At 45.7% G+C, this 22,339-nt stretch overlaps 1 protein-coding gene across 8 annotated transcripts in view; it reads left to right on the plus strand.

The window, feature by feature from the left end:
- Window positions 1–22,339, plus strand: part of LOC136374069 (muscleblind-like protein 3) — an 88,499-nt gene that overhangs the window by 40,825 nt on the left and 25,335 nt on the right. For all 8 annotated transcript variants that reach the window (XR_010745807.1, XR_010745808.1, XM_066339237.1 and 5 more), the window contains one exon: window positions 19,049–19,213. Coding sequence is in view for 6 of the 8 variants with exons in the window: in XM_066339234.1 (XP_066195331.1) it covers window positions 19,049–19,213 (165 nt within the window). In the remaining 2 variants the exon portion in view is untranslated. The remainder of the gene's footprint in view (window positions 1–19,048; window positions 19,214–22,339) is intronic.

Here is a 22,339-nt window from a genome sequence, read left to right on the forward strand (position 1 = left end):
ATAGAAGCACTAAACCTGCTAGTCTTATGCCTAGACTGAGTTTGGGGCAAAGAGAATGCTTGGCTTTGGTGTCCTGTCTTGCTGCAGTGTCAGCGAAGTTACCTAGGGACTGCTCCTGATTGCATTAGGTCAACAAAATGAGTTGGAGGTAAGGTGAAAGATGCCTGAAGGAGCCTGTGGAGTTGGTGGATTTCTTCAGTGGCATGGCATCAGTTTGATGTAATCCCTTAGCTGACAATAGCTTTCTGCCACTTGCTTCACCCTTCTGAAGGAGGGTGCAGTAACATGCTTTTATGTAATTGAGCTGTTTGGAAGCTTTAAAACAAATATAAACAAGATGTGCCAGGCTTTTTGGAGAGCCATCGCCTGACATCTCCCACAGAGCATTTCAATCAGTGGTTAGATTTCCAAGCGAGGAGCTGAGCGCTTTGAAATTCTGCCCCTACAAATATTGTTTTGCTGGTATTAAAATAAATGCTTTGAAGACCCTGGATAAGTGTTGCCCCATACAGGCACAGTTTTACTTCTGGCTTATTAATACTGTTTTACTGCTGTTCATAAAACAGCAGGGACCCAGGCACTGACCCTCGTCCTCACCCATGTAGTCCTCATGCCATGTCTGATGACAGTCTTTTGGTTAGAGGAAAGGCCATGGATTAGGAAAACCACCTTTCAGAGCCTTGTGATGATGCAAACTACTTCAGAGTGCTGTAATGTCGATCTCTGTGCCTAATTGCACTTTTTGATCTCACAGGAGCAGTAAAAAATAATTGTCTTTGAAGGCTGAGTGTAGCTGAGCTGCTGTAGTAGCAGGACTCTGGGTGTTTCAATCAGGTGTCCTAACTGAGTAAGCATTTCAAACCCTGGCTCCTTCCAAAGGAATAGCTACCAAACTTGTTTTTTTCTGTGAGTTTACCTGCCTGTTAGGAAAGCCCCCTGTTCTGTAATGGCAGAGAAAATATTCAGCTTAACCATAGCTAATGTGTTAGGATAGTAAAATCTTTTTGCTGTCCACACAGTACATGGCATGAAGGTAATGATGATATCTCAGGAGCCCTGGGTTTTTCATCTGGCTCTCTGAACATTTGGTAAGTGTTTGGCCTTGGTTTAGGATTTCAGTGATGTGGTTACTTGATGTCCCCACTGGCAGAGGAGCCGGATGCTGGAGTGAGGGACTGTTAACCACTAACTCTGTGTTTTTACCTCCTCTGTCTGAAGCCAGCACCTGGGAATGGCTCGGTGCTGTTCTCTGCATGCCTCAGCTCCGAGCTGGAAAGCTGAGACCTGGAAGTGCCTTTCTGCAACATTTAGCTTAAAGCTGTGAGGAAGAAGCATATTCCTAAGAGGGCACAATTGGCACGCTGGGGCATGAGCATACTCAAATCAAGCAATTCCCCAAGTTTGTAGTGAAATGTTATGGCAGATGGCCTGCTTACAGTGTGGGATATTATTAGAACCATGATCAGTGCTAATAAGGTCGTTGGCGGTGGGGGAGGAGGTCAGTGTCTGACCTTGTTTGGAAGGTGGCAGCCTGTGCTCTGGGAAGAAGTTTACCTCTTGCAGCAGTGGAATGCGAATGTTTAAAGCTACTTTGTGTATTAGTCTGGCTTCACAGTGGAGAGAAAGACCCACCACCCTGTCCAGTATAACTGCTGCAGGCATGCTGCTGGCCTCCACTCCTTGCTGAGGTAGGTGCACAGAGTACCATTAACAGATGAGGCAAATTCTGCTTAATTCTGGGAAAGGGAACGAAGAGCAGTTTAGCTAGTAGTCCAGCATAGGTATGGTATCACTATGCATTGCCCAGGTGACTGGTGAGCGGTCTCAAAGTTTTATCTTGCCTCTGATCATACTCTGCATTAACACAGCACTAACTTTCGCCTGTTCTCCTACACTGGTGTCAGAAAAAGACCCAGAACAACCACTGCAGATAGGAATGTTGGAATCCAGTTGAGTGATGTCCACATCTCTGCCCAGAAGTACCCACACCAGGTTCTGGTGGGGATTTAAGCCATAGCCTGAAACATGGTACTCTAACTCTGTCTCATTACTTCTTCTTTGCCTTACGAACTCTGGGTGCTGTGATCAGCTCTGGGTGCATAGTGAGAGGAGACAACTCTTAAACAGAGGGGCATTTGGGAAAGTGTGGAGTACCTGGGGGTTCAAAGGTGGCCAGGGCAGCACCGACACAGTGGAGTTGCAGCCCACATGCCTGAGATCACAGCGTCATGATGATGCTTCCCTAAGTCCCTGTTATCCACAGGGGCATGGCTGGTGCTGGGAGCAGTCACACGGAGATTAGATCCTTAAAGAGCCCTGCTTCAACTGAGCAGAGTTTGAATACAAAGCCTCAGCATGTAATCCCTACAGTATTGGCCGATCTCACTGATCTACATTTCTTTCTCTTGTTGTCCATTCCTAAAGGATCAGAGCATGGGTAAGGCTTGCAGCCATTATGTGCTCTTGATCCCAAATGGTTGATTTGTGCAGTATTGTGCTGCGTGCAGTGCTTGGGCTCTGCTCCCAGAGTCCCTTCCACGTGATGCTGCAGATAGCAAACCCAGGATGAGTTTGCCAGGAGAAAGCTACAGCATCATAGAGTTAGACATTTCATTCCATGCAGTAGCACTTTAGTGCTCAGGGTCATAGGGAATTGAAAGCTGCACATATAGATGAGCCTTTAAGGACTGCTTGGAAGATCATCCAGGCATGGCCAGAGATGATGGTGTTCAGCTGTAGGAAGGAAAGCTTTTCTCCCTGTGAAGGAATCTTGTTTCATAAAGCAGCAGACTTTCAAGACAGAGAGTGTCTTTGGAGGGAATGTTGCTTCTTCCCAAACATTGTAGGGAGAGGTACTAAACTCCTGCTTATGCAGAAATCCTCACAAATCTTACTCTGATGGTGCAAGACTTGCAGCCTTATTCTAATGCCCTATTTCTTCTTTCTGCTCTGTTGCCTCCTGCCCTCTGGGCCTATTTGTCCTTAAGCCCTAGTGCAGCTCCCCTGTCCTCTTTGTCCCTGTTGCAGTCTGCAGGGACTGTACAAGGCAGCCTGAGAAGTCTTGCTCTCCTCTCCTGTTGCTTCAGGAGTCGTTTTTATTTCTTAGTGCATCTCAGTGCCCTTGCAGTTGAAGGTGTAGTCACAGTTACCTCCCTGCAGACTCTGACTCCCTGCTGTGTCAGTCCTATTGCCTGTAAAACCTTGGTGATGTGCTGCAGGGTGGGAGCTGGAGCAAGGCAGGCAGGCTGAGTTACTCTGGGGCTCTAAGTTGGAAAGCCATCAGGGTTGATAAAAGCAAGACAGGAATGTCTGAAACCTTCTCTGAGCTTCCCTTCTCAGGGGAAGGAGGAGTGATACAGCTCCCCAAGCCACTTTCCCATGGGATTGGGGAGCTCGGGGATGTGGCTGGGACCCTGACCACCCATCACTGCCAACTCTGTCAGCATCTGCTGGCTGGCATGTCATGGCAGAACATGGATTTCCCAGAACAGTCTATGTCACTCCTGTCACCAGAGCCCACTCAAACTGCTCTGCCCCATCCTTGGGAGAGTTGGGGGCGGGGAGGATGAAATCCCTTGGGGACTGGGGAACAAACGGGCAGGATCACTTTTAACTGGTGTTGCGGAGCTGGGACACCATGCAAAGGTGGGATGCCAGGCAGGCTGCCTGGAGGAAGGAGCTCAGGAGGCATTAAGGGCATCATAGCTGCAGCAGCCCAGCACAGAGCAGCTGGAATGCAGGCTGAGTGTTGCTGAGGCTTCCCCTGGCTGCCTGGGTTTTTCCACCAAATCTGATGAATTTAGACTGAAGACTTTTCAGGCTGGGACTGTCTCATTTTCTGTTTGGGTAGTAATTGGAGCAGGACCCTGAGCTGTAGCATTGATGAGTATTCCCACAGCCAGAAATCCCCTGCTGTGGCCTTGTGCGATAAAGCACAGATTGAATTAAGAGGATTTTCATTGTTGTTTTGTGTTTCTCTGCATGGGTTTTTGAAGAGTCCATAGTAATATAAAATCTTCAGAAGTCTCTACTTGGAATAGAGCTCATATTAGGCAGAACAAAAACGCTACTCAAAACTGGTTGGTTATGTGGGGGTTTTTTTCCTGTTTTCATTGTGCTAATTCTTGGAGAATGATTTTAAGCATCCTTTCAGTGCTTAGCCCAGTCAGGGGAGAAGTGTTAGCACTTTTCTTACTTTGTCCTTCTTGGCCTTTATCAAAGGCACTTGAAGAAAAAATTTGTGCAGGGATTTCTACCAGGGCCCTATCAGAAGTCCATCTGTCTTGGTTTAAACCAGTTGGATCATTTTTCCAGCAGTGTTGGAGCATTTGCTTACGTAGGCACTGGTCCTGCTGCATTCCAGACTTGCTAATGACCCTGGAGCTTCTTTGCAGCTACTCCTCTCACATGGCGGAGAGACTGCAGATGTCCTCAAGAGAGGTCACTCTTCCTTGCAGAAAAAATCCCTCCACTCCCTCCTACCCCCATCTGTATGGGCCCACCCCACCTAAATACAAATGAACATTTGCTTTGCAGCTGACTCATCCTGACTGTGCCTGGTGAGGGCAGTGAAAGGTCTTTTTCTTGCTGCCCTTTTAGGAAGGGATTGTGCTGCATCTGAAGATATTTCTTGTCGGTAGCAAAAGCAAAATACATGAGATCAGGTGTCTGCTGCCTAAGGAAGCAGTGTTAAGATTCTTTTCTAATAGAAAATAGCCTTCAAAACCTAACCCTTGCATTCCTCTTCATCTGCAAAAGGTTGAGCATCTCAGGCAGTCTACTGCATTTGGTGAACAGGACAAGGATAAGCAGCTTAGGGCAAGAGTTTGGAAAGCAACGCAGCAATACAGGAAGGACAGAAAAACCCCATGGTAATTTGATCAGTTTGCTTTTGTGCCTCAAGTCTGAATAAGCAAGCACATCCACATGGATATGCTTTAGTTGCCTCTGCCTCCCCCAGCTTTTCTCTTGTGCTCTCAAACCTAAGTAAATTAATCTGGCAGTTATTAAAAACATGAACTCCAAAGCACCAAGCAAATGAAAGGAGAGCCTGATCAGTTCCATTCTTGTTGGTCAGCTGGGACAGATGGATGGACAGACACACATGTATGCACATGCAGGACACATTCCTTTCTTAGCTGTTCTGGCACTTAGACCAGTGCTGCTCAGAGGAGAATTTAGGTCAGACCAAAAGTTGCGTCCCACGGGAGTAGATGGATACGGCTCCCTAACTAGGCATACAACCTTTTCAGTGTCCTGTCCTAGAGCTCTTGTTACACAGAAGGGAACAGATCTCAGTGGCTACGTGGCATTAACCTCTCAGCAGCTGAAATCATGGTTTCTGCAAATTGCATTATCAGTTAATAACCTTTCCTGGCATCATGTGGAGAAAGCAAACTACTCTTGCTAGGTTTTGGTGTATTTGGGCTGTATGTCAGTGTAGAGACCTACAGACCCCAAATTTTGGCTATGTAGGTGGAATGCAGGGTGAGCAGAAAGCCTCCTTGAGCGCTCTGGTTTGCAGCATGTGTTGGCTTACTGTGTCTGGGAAGGCTTTGTTTGTAACTGATCGTGCTCAGTTAGGGACAAGAGCAGGGATCTGCTTTGGCTGAGTGAGGTTGGGAGTGTGAATTTCCACAGACCCTCCCGAGACTGTGTAACAGACTGTGGGAACAGGGATCTGTGAGGAGTGTTGAAATTAAAACAGGTAGAGGTTTTGCTCTGTAATAAATCCATTGTATATTAACAGGTTTTCAGATGTTGGCACAGAATTGGGCATCGTGTTCATTAAAGCTGACTGCCTGTGTGGCACTTGTGACTAGTGCATGGGACCTGCACCTAAATATGTCTCACTAATTGCAGTTTAATCCCAGGATTGCCACTGCCAAACTGTCTTCTTGCCCATAGATATGTCAGTGTATTATTATCTTTGGCACTGTGAGCCCATCATGTTTGCCTCTGTGGAAAAAGGTCTGTCCTGTTGCCACCACAGCCTGCTATACTATTCCATGGGCTCAGCTCCTAACAAACTTTTACACTGCCTTAACCTCTCTTTTGCTTGAGATGGTAACGAATATTGGTCACATACCTGCTTTCTAGTGCCAGGTACTTTGTAAAGAGCACTTCTGAAGGTGTTTTCTGAAAGAAAAATCCCCTCTCTGACTTAAATGTGCATATGTTACTGTCTGTAATAAACAACTCACTAAATAGATCAGCTTGCAAAAGCTGACTGAGGTGGAATATTTGCCTAGGGCAAGGCAGGCTTTCTTCTTATTTTTGTTTGGTTTTTCCCTTTTTTCTCTTTCTTCCTTTCTCTTCAAGCCTTGCTGCCTCCTAGATGGAGGTCTGTGATTCAATGTCACTTGGCCTGAATGTCCTCTTTGGAAGCCAAGGCCCGTGTGAGATGTGTGGTCCTTGCCTGCTGTGCCTAGCAGGCTGCAGGAGCTCTCTTGAAGGTACCTTTTGTGTCTGCACCTTTAATCCCTTCACCAACAGCAAGTTCATTATACTGTGGGCATGAAGTCTGAGGCCTGGCATGGACCAGAAAGCTTTGGGATGTTTGCTGTGGAGCTGGTGGCACACAGTCAACCCTTTTCTGGTAGCTTGGTAGCTTCTCTGCAAAGCCAGAGTGGAGGGGAGACGTGCTGCTGTGCACAAATATGGCTGGCATGTGTAGCTGAAACAGGAGCACGAGGACAAAGCTTGGTCTTTGGTGAGCTGAACTGTAGCCTGAGAAAGCAGCTGGGGACATCAGTGGGCAGTCAGGGTGAGGAGCAGGGCAAGCTGGCTTTGCTCTATGCCATGGGGCAAATCCTAGCCAAGAGCAGAAAGGTGTCCTGTGCCTTGGAACATCAGACCCCTGGCTCTGACAGATGTCAGGGAGCAAATCCTGTGGTGGCAGTTGAGGCCATCACTCTCCTGTACTGCTGCATCTGCTGTTGCCCTGTAGTCAGCACCTTTGCTGGCTTAAGCTATTGCGCAGAGGGACTGTGATGTCATGTTCTGATGTATCTTGGTGTTTCCACCTGAAGTCTGGAAAGCCAGAGTGGCAGAGCCCAGCCACGTCCTTTCCTGCTTAGGGAATGGTTGTGTTCTGCCAAGTTCTTACAAAAACCCAGCCAAACCTAGCCACCTCCTTATCTTTCTGTTTGGAATTTCATTTTTCTTTCTGAAGCGCAGTGAGAATGAGGTTTTCTGAGCATGACTTTGCCCTCTGCAGGACAGTAGGGAAGGTTTGGGTGAGATACTTAGTTATCAATCTCTGCTCTTCCCTATTTGCCTTTTCCCTTGTGTAAACTTGAGGCGTGAGGCTGCCAGAGGTGCTCACATGTCCGATATTTGTATTCATGAACACAGCAGTTTAACATTTATTCTCCTGGGCTTTAATGTGCTTTGCTTGGTTCTGTCTACATGTGGCTTGCCTGCTGCAATTGTAATATTCAACAGACACTGTAGGTAGAGGAAGGTCAGAAGCATCAACTTTCCATATGACCTTGACAGATTCATCTGGTGAAAGTTATAGAATTGGATTATGGGATTTACAATGAAAAGATGGTTTAAGAGACAAGAGAAACTGCACTTGCTGTTTTCAAATGCTGCCTTGGTGTAATAGCAATCAGGAGAGACAAAATTGAGGGAGATAGAAGGTAGAAGACATATGTGAAGTTTAATTTGGTTTGTTTTTCTTTGGGCTTTTGTGTTTTTTTTTTTTAATATAGTACTTGTGCAGTATTGTTCCAGAGAGCTGGCATGTTGTGGGTTTTTTTTTTTTTTTTTTTTTTTAATTTATTATAGAAGAAAAATCAATGATTTGCCAGGGTTTCTATCTTCCAGGTAGAATTGAATTTTTTTTTTTTTTTTTTTTTTTTTTTTTTTTTTTTTTTTTTTTTTACTTAGAAGTAGTCCCACATTGAAACCCACAGGAATATTAACATTGCTGGATGTCACTGACTCCACATCCTACTCTGTACTTGCTGTGGTCCCAGGGCTAAACATGCTCTTAAGCCTACTCTCTTTACTGGACACTAAATGTCTTCTTTTGTAATTGTTATTGATCATTTCCTTCAGCAGGTCTGAGTCCAGGCAGGTCTGTAAAGTCTTATTTGTCTTGGAGAGAGCCTGTTTTTGATACTGTATTAAAGCAGCCTTTTTTATTGTGCTTTTAACATTCCTGAACCTAGGAGAGAAGTGGAATAATACTTGGAAGACATTAAAGATACTCAGTTCAGAACTCTAAATTATACTTCTACTCTGTTTAAACCTCATTTCAAATATGTAGTAGTAACAGACTGATAAAGTTCACAAATGTACCATAATCAAAATGTATTGGTGGATACAACAGAAAAGAGCCTGATGAAGTCTTTATTCCTGTCTTTTGTGGCATGAGATTGCTGTTATTGGATGTTTGGAGTCCAGGACATCCCCTTGGATGAGCTGGGACCCAAGGAAGGGAATTTGAGCCCTGGACAGGGGGTGTGGAGCTGGTCCAGGGGGGTTGGAGACCTTGGCACAGAGCCCAGGAAAACACCAGGTTTGATTTTAGTCCATGGGAGAGGCTTCCAACACAGAGAGAGGAATTGCAAACCACCGGGATGTGAAAACAGTAGTTTAGCACAGTAGAGGATACAAAATTCAGTAGTTTTAGGGTTCATAGAATAGAGGTAAATGGGGACAAGATGGTGGAATTTGGGTGGTACCTCATGTACTTCTTCCTTGTCCTCCCATCTTTTGGGGTGGTGACGGCACAAAGTAGTTAGAGTGGATTTGGTCAAAGTAGAAATGTCACTTTTAGTGTGGGCACTAGGTATTGGTACAGAATAGTAAATACCCAACCTCTAGTTATCTGCATAAATGTAAGGGGATGTCCTATCTGGGGGCAGTCGCCTCGTGTCCCAGCTGCTGTCTGGACCTTGGCTGGGAGCGGAGAAAATTCTGAGATATCAAATAATAAACATCACGAGAAACCTGAAAACAAACCTTGAAGACTCCACTTTTTTATACCAACACGACTCGGGCTTTTAGAGCACCAAGGACTTTAAACAATCTAAATCTTGGGTGAGGAAACCCTCCCCAAGAATTGGAAGTAGTAATCTCTCAGATAAACATGTTTTTCTGCTCTGTGACTCTACAACTCAAAAAATATACTTTGACAGTGCCATACTCTTTTAATATATATTTCTTGGGCTTGGTAAACACTATCCGTTGCTTGGAGCAAGCTAAAATGTTCCACAAACCAAAAACATTTAAATCAATATACTTTTCTTCGTTGAGCATGGCAGAGCATGCCATTGGTTTCAAAGAAGAGAGTCTGGCAGGGGAACAGAACTGGAAAGAGTTGTCAAGATGTAAAAATATAATGAAGGAGCTACAGGGCTTTTCCCCAACAAAATAAAACTGCTCTGAGTTTTTAAGAACCTTCAAGTATAACAAACAGCTTGGAATGAAAATCCTGCATGAAAGCAGGAGGACAGCCATGACCTCTTTGTGCTGTCCTGGGGAAACTCAGTGGAACATTGCTGTATTCAGCAATGTGCAAAACTTCACTCACAGCAGCTCTCAGCTTCCCTAATTGCCAGGTGAATAAGGATTTGGGAATTTAGGCTAGTGCCTGTGGCTGCTTAGAGTCTACTGGAATGCAGTAGTTGCACGTCCCCCCTATTCCTAATTAAAATATATTTTAAAATGTCAGGGTGATAGTACTTGAGCTCGTTTCTTTCTGGAGCTGGGTTTGCCTGCCGAGGTCAGTGGTTTGAAATGATTGGCAATGACTGTGAGTGGCTGTCACCAGTTAAGGTGCTACCAAAAAGGGAGGTGAGGGCATAGAAATGCTGCTTTCTGCTTTGTTTTTGTCTCTTGCTCTGTTTTGAGCTGTGTAACAAAAACAAGCTTGACAAGCATTTTGAGGCTGCAGATTTTAAGCGAGTCCTAGATAAGCATGTTTGAGTTCCAGCAGAGCACATCTGATCTTGCAAACCCACCTGTCCAAGTGCTTTGCACTTTTATACAGACTATTTGAAAGGACTGGCATGTGCAGTAGGGCTTGGTCATGCTCTGCATCTGTTTGTTCCCAGCATTTGCACCTGACCACTCTGTTACCCTGGTGCGAGGGAAGCACTGTGATGTGCTCAGTGTACATTTTTAATACGCTGGTGAAATTAGCTGCTGAACTGTTTGTGCCATGTGGTGGGAAGTGTGTCCACTGCTTGGGAAAAGTGCTGCTGTCCCTTATATACCTTTTGGTGGTGACCTGTCGAAATCTGCAGTAAGGAGAAAGCCCTGTCAGCTCAGCCACGTGCCACAGGGTTGGTTATCGTGTGTTGGTGGTAAGGACAGCTTTCCAATCTGATGATGGGAGAGAGCCTTCAAGCACAGCACATCCCCCTGAGCCAGTGACACACAACACAGCCCCTAGATCTTGGTTTGTGTCTGTGGTAGAGGTTGGCTTTCACAGACAAAGGCTGGAATGACAAAGGGATGGAAGCATTAGGGGTCTTTAGCAGTGTTTGTTCAGTGGTCTCCTCAGCTGGCTATAGGCAGCTATTTTTGGGACTTGAATACCTTTTGCAAAAATTATGTTGGCTTTTTTACCTTCTGTGTCCTTCTTTCCATCTTCCCTGCAAAGCAAAAATATCCCAGCAGAACAGTCACAGTAGGAGGCTGAAGAGCAACATCAGTGTCTTAGAGCCAGGGATTGTTGTGTCTGCTTTCCATTCCTTGTGCATTTTTCTAACTCCCTAGACATAGAGCTAGACCCTACCTGGACTGAAATGGTTATGTTTCACTGACCTGTTCTTTTAAAGTTGCAGAGGGATATAACATTTTGGGTTTTTTAAGATCAAACATCGGTTGGCTTCCCAAGGCTCAGTTCCACAGCTGTAGAGAGAGGAAAACTGGGTAGACTGGGACTGTGCAAAATGCACCAGGGGTAGACTGGGACTGTGAAAAGTGTACCAGCCTCTCTTCAGTGGGGTGTACAGAGTGTCTGCTTCATGTGCTTCAAGGGTTTCCAAGCTGCCTTGCACTTGGATGTGCCACTGAGCTTTGCTTTGAGCTCTCAGTTCAAAAGGACCCAAAACTCTTGTTGTAGCTGCAAAATGTCACCTGCTTTCATTTGGAATCATGCAAAACATCAAGGTTCACTCATTTCAGTCAGAATCAAGTCTAGGCTTGCTCAGAAAGGGCTTGACCTGACATTCATTGAAGCCATGAAATTCAGTTGCTGTTTTAGTCACAAGCTGGGACTGCCTTGAGAATGCTGGGAACATTGGTAGCCCTGGGACCTTGTGATAGCTGTTCTGGTTTTTCCACTGAAGCTGTGTGGAAAGGCAAATCTGACTCTTGTCTTCTGTACTCTGACAAAAGACATGTCCCTGTTCACCTCAGCAGTCCTGGGTCAGAGCTGACATGCTGCTGCTGCAGCTCAGAGCATCATTCAGAACAGCATAAAGTCTGCAAACGATTCTCAAGTGACTGCAGGGGAGCTGACTTGGGCCAAAATAACACCTGGGGTGTTTTTAGCAGTTTTCTTCTCATCTGTCTGCGCAGGCTCAGGGAAGTGGCTCTTAATACTCAGAGGTGGGAATTTCAATGTTAGGCAAAACTCATCCTAGAGATATTGTGAAACTGTGGTGTATGCTTTTTTATGGGCTGTTTGAATTCTATTTCCAGCAGATTTTTTTTATTCATGAACTGTGCACTTTCCTGGCTAGAACATGCATTTCACAGGGTCTGTATCATCCATAGCAGGAAACTACCAGATTAACCTTAACTCTAGCATTTTTATTCACACACATTGAAATTGAAACTTCTGTATGATAGGAAGTCTGTGTTGCTTCCCTTGCCTTCGAGGCCGATTGCCATCTGGTAATGCTAGCTAGAAGATACATTTTGCTATTTCTTTCCAGCTATGATCTATTCACAGCAGGATCCTCACCGTAACAGCAGTCTCTTGGCTCTCTGTAAATGGGTGTTACACCTGCATTTGAAAAATGTCAGCAGCCAGCTGTGCTGTATTTTTTATTGCTTTTGCAAGTAACTTGAGACCACCAACTTCTTTGTACCCAGTACTGTGTAAGCAGAGCTGCTGGCATGGGAGGGGTGCAGAGCATGGACTCTTCAGAATCCAAACATCTATCCCAAAAGGAGCGGAAAAAGCAGTAGGACTGGAATGCCTTTGAGATGAGTTATTTCAGAGAGGGAGAATGAAGTGCTAGCATTAGATTTGGGAGTCTTTGACGCAGCACAAATCCACTTCCGAACAAGTCAGGGAACAAAGCATTGGATAAACTTTTATGTGACTATCCACAACAGCTTGGAAAACTGTGTTCAGTGGCAGTCTGGAAGGATGTACTTGGCAGGACTGTTCAGTTTTGTTTTGTTCTGGTGGCTTGAATGATAGAATAGAGAGAGTATGCTTGTTAAATTGGTAGGGTGCATTGAGCTAGGAGGTACTACAGACACTCTTTAGAGAACCAGATGTGGAGTTGCAGGTAGTCTTGACATGTTGGAAAAGTAATCCATAAAAAGGCTAGTGAGTTCAATAAAAGCAGTATGAAATACAGTGTTGGAGTGCATCAGCTGCCTCATGCAGGGGGCAGCATAGCTGGGTCTGGAGTAGTTCTGGAAAAGGCTTGTTGAGAGTGAATCAAAGAATGTTACATTGTCAGTAGGAAAGAAAATACTGTGCAGGAATGTAAAAGCAGTACTGTCATCTGCAGGACATGTGAAAAAAAATCTGTGTACCTGCATAGCACTGCTCAGGGGTTAGGTGGAGCACAGTGCCCCTGTGCAGGTACTCACAGCAGCAGGGACTGGGGGAATAGCCTAAGGAAAAGCTTGGAGACTGTCCTTGGAGAGTTGGAAGAGGATGGCTTGCATAGTCTAGAGCTTAGAGTTTTAAGGAAGGGGGGTAGATGTGACCGCAGCCTTTAAGTATCCCTCAAGGAGGAAGGGAATAATTCCTGTTCTGGCCTAAACTAGGAATTTTAGGTTTCTTTTGCAAGTAGAGCAAAACTGCAGTTGAAAATCAGCTGTGAGGAGACTGATATGTTGGAGTCCTGTGTCTGGGAAACACAAGTAACGGGTGCAAAGAAAATTGGTTATCTGTGTGGGCAATGGGGAAATTTATCACTTTGCTAGATTCTTCTGCACCTGCTTTTTGGATGCTTGTAGGGGTCTAACAGCCTTCTATGAGAACATATTCAAGGAGTATTTTCTACATAATTACACTTTAAAACATCTCTGTGAAAGTGAGGTGCTCTAACACTGCTAGGAGGAAAGCATTGCTTTTAAGCAGAAGTTAGTTACCTGATGCAGTGGGCCAGGGTCAATATTCGAGGGAGGTTGCAGGGTTGCAGTTCTCACTGACTCAGTTGGCAGCATCATTTCTGAAATTTCGTTAGCCTGTAGAAAGGAGTTGCAGATAAAGATGTGTTCAGGGCTGTCTTTGAACTGCAGCGAGTGACAGCTGGGCTGCATGAACACTTATCTGAGATGTATTTGATTGCTAATGATCAGACTGACTTGTCAATTCCAGCCTCCTTTGTTTTCCACTTGAAAACATGCTATTTCCATGCTATTTGATGTTTGCCAGTGAAAGGTGTTTGATCCAGTAATGAGATGGACAACTAACTCCCTTCCTCCAATGCAGCTCTCTACCAGTGTGGAAAGAGGAGCATGGTGCTGCATTGGAGGCGGCTGTATGAGCCATGCAGTGCACTGGAGGTGTCAGGATGAGCCACTCAATCCAGCCAGCATCCCACGTGCTCAGCCCTGGAGCAGGTTGCTTAGGGACAACTGCAGTGAGCACAAAGCACTTGAGTGATGTGCTAGAAGGGTAACTTTGAAGCTGCAAGTCCTTATAGGATGGGTGAACAACTTAGAGCTTGGGCACCAGATACCAACTCTGCCTCCCATGACCTCTCTTCTTTTACAGAGCGGGTGGCGGTAGGGGTAGACCTGAAGCAGCCTGTGCTGCATGGACATGGGGGATGCAACCCTGAGCTTCCCACTTTTTTCCTCCCACTGTTGCTGGATAATTCATGCTCTACGGCATGAATTTGCAGCCTGCCTCGCAAATGAGGAGCAGACATCATGGTGATTGAGGTTGTATTGTGTATGAGAAAGCCATGCAAGGCTGTGGCAGGAGCAAGGATCCATGGCCAGGAGAGAGGCTTTGTGTGCATGTGGTGAGTGGGAAGGAAAGCAGAGAGCGTTTCATGCCTCAGCACTGGAGCGACAGGCACTGAATAAGCAGGGCCAGCACATCTCTGAATGTGCCTCCCCACTGAGTTCCTCTTGGGGAGGTGGAAATCTGCTGCTTCATGCGGAGAGAAGTTATGTAGGCAAGCTGTGTTTTGGTGCCTGGTTTTGTGCATAACATGGAAATCCTTTCCTGCCTGGTTTCTTTTCATTCTTCTTGCTGTCAGTCACTGCATATGTCATCGTGTCTGTGGAAAAGACTGCACAGTCAGGGCACTAACCTACTGCAGCCTCCAGTGTGTGAAAAGCTGCATTAGCTTGAAGATTTTCACAGGAGAACTGTTCATGATTAAGAGACATAGTGTGCAGTCATTAAAACCAGAAATGTGTGTCTGGAACCCGTCACTGGTGTCCGGGATTAAAGAGACCGTAACAAACTGCATTACTGGTGCACATGTGAGCAAGCATTGGGGTTTGTGCTGAGAGCCTTATTTCTGCAGCTCAGTCCAACTCACTTCAGCAGCCAGGAAGGAGAGAATTTGTGCAACAAATTTGTGCTTAAGGAAGGTTCATCCAGCCTGGTGCAGTACCCATAATGCTCTTCCTTGCATACCTCTGAGCTAGGATGCAGATGACATGGTGCAAACTCCACACAGCCAGGTGTATGCAGGTTTTTCTACTGGATTTCAGTGTGCTGCTGTCAGTGCTTCACTCCAAACAGCTGGCTTTGTTGCAGTGCAAGCTGCTGTCACGTTAGCTGGTGTCAGATGCCAGCCATTTACAGTATACGCCATCACAGCATGACTTAAGTTGGCAACACAGAGTCAATCACATGCCAGCAGCCTACTGTAAGGGTGGGGGAGTATGTGGGAAGAAATGGGGAGAAGATACTCTTATAAAATCCTTTAATGATTTATTTTTAATATCCATTTTTCAAGCCTATGAAAGTGCAATCCATATGCTTTTCCCTCCTGGCTGTAGTTGGCAAAGAAGCAGATGAATATGGTCTTTCAGACTCCTTCCATTTTGTGAGGAGCCAGAAAATACAGCTATATTTAGCGTGTTACCAAGGCCAGCAGCAGTCTGTTACTGGGTGGTGATTCCCTGGCTGCAGGCTTGTGTGCCACCAGGGACAGGGAAGGAATGTGCCTGTCCTGAAGTCAGTACTCAGGCTAAATTGACAGCAGCAAATTTCAAATTTCCAGTTACAGAAGGATGGCTGCGCTAGTGCCACCAGGCTCAACGTGCTGCTTACCAGCACAGATCAGTCTCTGAGCACCAGGCCCCTAACAACATGTGCAGTGGCCACTCCAGGTGCTGTAATGGTGCTTTTTGGTGTAACACTCAGCTTGGAGAATGTCTCAGTTGGTCTGTGCACAACCCTGGAACTGTCCTGTGCCTGTGCTGAGCTTTCAATATGCTGGAGCCACAGCTAGTCCCTGCAGGAAAACTATGCCTTGTAGCATAAATATGCTCATCTAAAACTGAGAGCCTAACTCCTGTTGTATTTTCTCATGTTGTATTCCTAGGCCACACAGGTATAAAATGGAGTTGTCCTTATTTATCCCCAGCCTAGTATTCACACAGCAGATTTGCTACCAGTTCCCTATTGCTCTCCCTGCTGTGTTGCAGCTGGTACTGAGGAGTTAAAAATGGCAGTTCCTTTGTCCTTCTGGCAGTTTTTGTAGATCTGAAATTGGTCTTGAAGACTGTATGTGTTTCTGGGAAGTACCAAGAACTGTGGATGTTGTGATGGAAGGGTAGAAGAAGGGCTCACCCCTCCCAGTGTTGTAGTTCAGGGGGTGCTAGGGCTGCCCATCACTATAGAGCAAGACATCTTGAAAGTTGTTACATAGCAAGATGTCTAAACTGGGAACATGTTGTGTCATTCTGTCACATCACCAGTTCCTGAAATTCATTGTCTGAGAGATGAGAACTTACTGTGGTGCTGGAGAGGGCAGCTCAACTCAGCTGTAACTTCCAGTACACCCCAGTGAAACACAGTGGTTGGTGGTGCTCAGGATCAAAATGTTGGCGAGGAGGAGTTAGACCAAAGACATCATGGGCTTGAATCTGAGTGTAGCAGTGATTCATTTCATCTTTCTGAGCCCTCAAAGGCCTGACTGACAGCATTTCATGGCCTTTGCTCTGCAGCAGCATCTGCACAGCTCTGTTTCTTGAAACCTTGAAACTGTTAGCACTGTGTGGGCACTGGTTTCAGCTTAGACTCTTTCTGCAAGACCAATGCCTCATGCTGTATGGTAGTTTTTTTATTGGTAGTAAAAATATTCTGTTTGTAGAACCCCCTGTTGAAATTAAACAAACTACTTTGAGAAAAAAAAAAAGGCAGAACAAAGCTTCACACCAAGCTGAGGTTGCTGGTATCAATGATATTCACAATTTCAGTTGAAATAGCAATGTCCTTCTCAAGTTGAAGTCAACTGTGTAAGTACTGTTTACAAAAAATAGTAGCTCTTTTCTTCATCTTCTCCATTCCTGCAGTGTAGAAACATCTACACAGATTTATTCCAAATTTGGTAGAAATAAGTCTTTCCTCAACCCGAAGCATTTGTGCCAAGTTACAGTCAGGAGGAATTTCTGAGCCTGATGTGTAAGCCTGTGGAGGCTGGAGCTTAGAATGGAGCTGCTGCCTGGCCATGGGCAGCCTGTGGTTCTGGGGGTCTGCTCCCCACATCTGGTCAGCAGCAGCCCTGCAGGCGCTGTGGGACACTGCAGGTATGCTCTGAGGCTGAACCCTGGACTCTTGCTGGGTCCCAGGTGCTGGGAAAGGCTGTAGAGAGGCCTGGTCTGGTGCAGCATGAGCAGAATGACCCAAACCTGCCCAGTGTTGATGAATGTTCTCCTTGCAGATTAATGCAATTTTTCTTTTGTAGTGGCACTGGTGTCTAAGCACCAGCCAGCTGCCATTTTACCCTCACTTCACACAGATGTGAGAAAGTGTCTGGTGGTGAAGAATTGTGTCCTCGGGGCCTGTAAGCAATTAACTCACTGCTGGGAATCTGGGGCTGTTGGATTGCCGAGAAGCCAAAACAATATCATTAAAAAGCCTGTCTTGTTTTGAGTTGGGTTGTTGGAAGCCACTGGGCTCTTGTAGGAGCAGGGCAGAGAGTTTCGTTCCACCAAGCCAAGCTGCTAAAGTTTGGAAATGTCTTTTTTTTTTCCTGTCCCACTGGCTTTAGCCCATCATTTCCTGCTTTTAATTATTTGCCTTTTGTTTAACTCTGATCTCCTTGGAGCAGATAAGAGAGGAGCCTGTTCTCATGACACATGTCAGACAGCCCCTTTTAAGCTGCAGTCAAGCTCTGCAGCCCTCTCCCCAGTGACGCTGCTATCCCCACCAGGAAAGGGGGGCAGAGTAAAGCTGGAAAGTCTCGGGCTGCTCTACAGCAACCTGGCATGCAGGGGAGCCTGGCTGGGGATTCAAAATCAGTCCCTGCAGTGGGTCACGGTGTTGACTTTTTGCAGCGGTACTTGGACTGTCCAGTGGGTTCCACCTGTATGTTTGAAAAAGTCATAAAAAGGATCCCCAGGGTAGTATCCTGGATGCATCAGAGGCTGATCCCAGGAGGTTCCTACCTGAGCCTTGCATGAGTGGAATGTAACAGCTGTATCCTTGTGGACCTTTATGGGGTTACAGCTCTGTTGCACATGATCCTGCTAACAGGGGAAGGTACATGGGGTCATCTGATGTGCCCTTTTTGGAAAGAAAATTTTAATTACACTAAGACTGAGGAGTCTGTGTCCAGCCCTGTATGACTGCACCTGGGACAGGCTGGGTAGTAGATGGTCCTGTGCCTTTGCTGGCTGCAGAAACCATTATTAATTGTCTGTCATGGAACAGCTCTCTGGTCTCCAGGTCTGGCCTTATTTTAGTAGGCTTTGAATAGCTCAAAAGAATTTGTTCCTCAAAAAAGTCATCATTTTTGCATATAGTAACATTAAGTATTTCATGTTTTCTGCATGCCTCTTGTTTCTTGAGGGAGAAGTTCAAAAAGAAAGGGGGAGAGAAAAAACCTTATTTTTCAAGAACTATTTCATCTTAATGACAACGTTTTTTCTTATTTATCTTATGTCTTACAAACACTATTAAAGTAAGGCACAATTTATACATGTTGTTTAAGTGATGGTCTCAGTTGATTTACAGAGATAACATGAGTGATCTCTTGTTTTTTAGGGGCCACTGGCATGGCTAGTGTTTATGTTTATTGCAGGGGGGAAGGTGTCAGTGATGCAGCGCACATAATTTTTGACAAATGTAAGCACAAAGGGGGAAAATTGCTGTGACTGCCAGCTCTCAGCATCTTGGAGTACTTGCATGTTGTAGATCAGAGGTGCTGCCTTACAGGGTTGTCCTCTCCGAGTTTTATCCAGTGCTGCTGGGGAAGTGGTGGAGACAGTTTCGTTACTTGCTGTCTGGTTGTCAGGGCCAATTAAATGGTCTGGTGTTGGGAAGGAGGGGAAAAGCAACCCACACAAGGAAACAGGGAATTTTTGTTGTTGTTTCTAGAATTATTGTCACTAGCTTCTGAAAGTGTTTGTGTTTGTGTTAGACTCTTTGGGGCTTTTTCTTACAACAGTCATTTTAACATCAGGAAGCCCGACTTTTTGGTTTAGCTTGATAGTATTCAGTCAGTGTTACTGCAGGAGAAGTCATGTTGCTCTTCTCTTCACCTACTATAGAAAAATCACAAAAGAGGCACAGTAGCTACCAAGCTGCCTCCGCCTCAATGATTGTGTTGTTCCAGTAACCCAAACAATCCTTAATTAAATTTCTCTGGCTGCCCTGGGTGTTACAACCACTGAAATGCTGTTCCATTATGTTTTTTAGGGCCGGTGTACCCGAGAGAATTGCAAATATCTCCACCCTCCCCCACATTTAAAAACACAACTTGAGATAAATGGACGCAACAACCTGATCCAGCAGAAGACGGCCGCAGCCATGTTTGCTCAGCAGATGCAGTTCATGCTACCGGGCGCGCAGCTACAGCCAATTGTGAGTTACAGCCTTGGATCCACTGGGTTCACACTGCTCCCTGTCCCTCCCCTGTTTGTTCACGGAGGCCACTGTCTGTGCTGCACAGAACTGGGCAGAATCTTCCAGAGGGGTGTCTGATGCTACCCTTGCATCTCCTTGCAAACTGTGTCTCTCTTTTCCTCTGGTAACTGAGGAGCTGTGAGATTCAGGGCTTCAAGTGGAAGGGTCTTAACCACCAGCTGCTTATTTGGCCAGTTGATTGATGTACATCCCAGAAGTTCTGAGTGGCTCAATTCCAATGGATCCTGTTTTAGATAGTTGTTTTGCACTGATATGATGCTGACTTCCTTGGACTAGATGTGTTGCACTGTGGGACTAAAACCGGGGAGGATGAATCCTACATGGACTTGAATAATTTTTAATGTCTGGGAGTGAGACCCATTTCACTGCAGTTGTCCCAGCAGAGAGTTGTGCTAATGTCACATCCTTGTCTCGTTTTTCACAGTAATGCTGATATAGAGTAAGAGCAGGAAAGATTTGCTTCTCTTCAGGTAGGAATGGAAGCCTATGGGAGATAGGTGTTGGCAGAGCAGATAGTTCAGAGAAGCTTTCACTGCTTGTCCCTGCTTTTGCTTGTCAGCTAAAACAGGTTTCAGGCTGGAGAACCCTGTTACACCAGGGAGAGGATGCCTTTTGTCTGCTGATTGGTGTATCTGGGAGGAGATGACATTTGTCAGCTGTTTTAGTCTGTCACAGTGTATATTTTAAGAACTGTCAGAGGTCTTGAAGCAGATCTTCAATGCTGATGTGAATAAGCTGCACTGAGAGTTAATTAGGAGTTCTCAGTTGAAAGTTAGGGCTGAGTATCTTTCCTGGGACAGTGTACACTTAGTGTGGTGGAGTTAGGTGAGGCTCCCTGTGCTGTGCCACTCGGGAGGCCTGGCCAAATCCTTTGGACAAGCTCCTCTAGCCTGAAGGTGTCAAGTCTGTGAACCAGCCTGAACTTGGCCTCCCGGTGGCCCATCTACAGTGGGCCTGGCCTCTCTGCCCATGTGAGACACAGCATTTGTCATCCCAGCTTTGAAAAGCTCAGTTGTTTCTGGTTTATTCTCACCAGGGAGCAGTGAAGGATTCCTCCTTCCATTGGAGGCTGTTGTGATGGAGGTTTCCCTGTTTCAGCAGGGAAAGCTGGCCAGTGTCCCTTCATGATGGTGGTCTGCCAGCAGACTGGGCCATTTCCTCGGTCTGGCATATTTCTCCTGTGTTTTGGGGGCTTTTCCATGTTTGCCATCACTCTGATCGTCCTGTGTGTCTGGTAGTAGCTTTATCTTGGCCCTGCCCTACAAGCTAGGAAAATGCTGTTTATTCTTTCCATTTTGAAGATGGAAAGGTGAAGCAGAAAAGAAAATTGTCCACAGAAAAGATTTTTAGTTATGCTATGCCTTAGGCTGTTATCTGCTGTAGTCTTGCACCTCTTTTTTGTGGAGCTTGAAAGTATGTCCACATCAGAAGGAAATTCTGAATTCTCACAAAATATAGGTTTCCAAGCCCTGTACCAAAAGCAAACCCTTCCTTGTTTGAAGTTTTCCTCTGAGGAATTTACGTTGGATGCTCTTTGGCTGGCATCTTTAGGATTTCCTCTTTGGAAATCTTCCATCTTCCCACTTTGCAATCGTGCAGGTCCAGTATGCTCCTAAATTTTACTCCAGCCTTTTAAATTGCTGCTGAGACTGAACATATTGGTTTGTCTGATCAATCTTCTCATTTCAGAGATAACCTTATCTGATGAGAAAGGCCCCTGGTTTCTAAATTGTGCCATGAGGGAGATATGGGCAAAGAAGAAAAATAAGATTTTTTTCTTCAGTGACTGCTCCCTTCCTGCTTTCCCACACTTTACTCAGACTAAACAAGCTCTTGGTCTGATTCCTGCAGCCCAACTTGCTCCACACCAATTTCAGGACAAACAAGAGATTGCTCTTTCAACTGCCTTTGATTTCCCAAAGATGCTGTCAGTGGAAGTTGGCTTTGAGAATCTTTTTCCTAAGTGAGAAGGGCGTGGCCTCTTTCTGGGTACACATGAAATTCAGCAAAGCAGAAAGTGTTGTATCTGATGCAGCAGCAAAACAAATCTCATGTGATCAGAAAGCTGATCAACGGGATGCCTGCTTAATTGGGATGCTTGCCAGAGATGGGATTTGAAACGGCACGCTTAATAGCTCCAAACAATAGCTGAATGCTTAGACATTTTAGACATGCACTTTAGACAAAGTGCAGTTTCACCAGAAAAGTTACCAAATTAAAAAAACAAACCAGTACCAAAATCCTCCACCAAATCCAAACCAAACCAGCACTTGACATAGCAGCTTTTTTACCAGGTTTCCTGAAATGGTGGTATCTGTCTATGAGCTGGGGTCTGGCATTCATAGGAAGAGCTACTTTGGTAAACATTATGTCTGGTTTCTCAGATATGGTCACTTTGCATCCTGTGTGTGCCAGTGCAAGACCATCCAAAAAGTGCTGCACCGTGGGCCTAGTCCCCACCCCCTCCATCCTGCTTTATCCTTTTGCAGCAGTGTGGTACAGACTTTTGAAGCTGACCATGGAGGTGCTGCAGTCCAAGTGATGTGGTGGAGCAGGGTGCTGTTTTGCCCAGTGCTTCCCCATTAGTGCCTGAACAACAAGCTGTTGACAGAGCATGGCAGGAGTGACACACCTGCCACCACTCTTGCCCTGCAGTTGCCTCCTCTGCTGCCAGGGAAGCTGTTTCCTCTCTTTGTTTTCATGCTGTTTGTCTTTTCTTCTGTCAAGGCCTTTGTAGACAGGATTGTCATGATAGCTCTGAGTCACCCATGCCCCTGAAGACAGCCCAGACTTTAACATAGCCCTCTGTCCCCTCTTGGAGCAGTAACACTCCTTGGTGCTGATGGAGAGGTTAAAGCAGAGGATGAGCAACTTGCTTGGCCAGTGATGCTTGGAGCAAGTGCTGGAGCCAATTTCAACAGGTGCTTTGCACGGCCATTTGTTCCATGCAGCAAAAACCTGATTTATATCTCAGCCTCTAGTCAAAGGGACATAGGAATGAATAAACACATGTACCTTGGCCCAACCAGGAGCTGGTGTCTGCCTAGAGACAATGCTGTGGGA

This window comes from Sylvia atricapilla, chromosome Z (genome assembly GCF_009819655.1).
Source record: "Sylvia atricapilla isolate bSylAtr1 chromosome Z, bSylAtr1.pri, whole genome shotgun sequence".
In the NCBI taxonomy this organism is placed as follows: Eukaryota; Metazoa; Chordata; class Aves; order Passeriformes; family Sylviidae; genus Sylvia; species Sylvia atricapilla.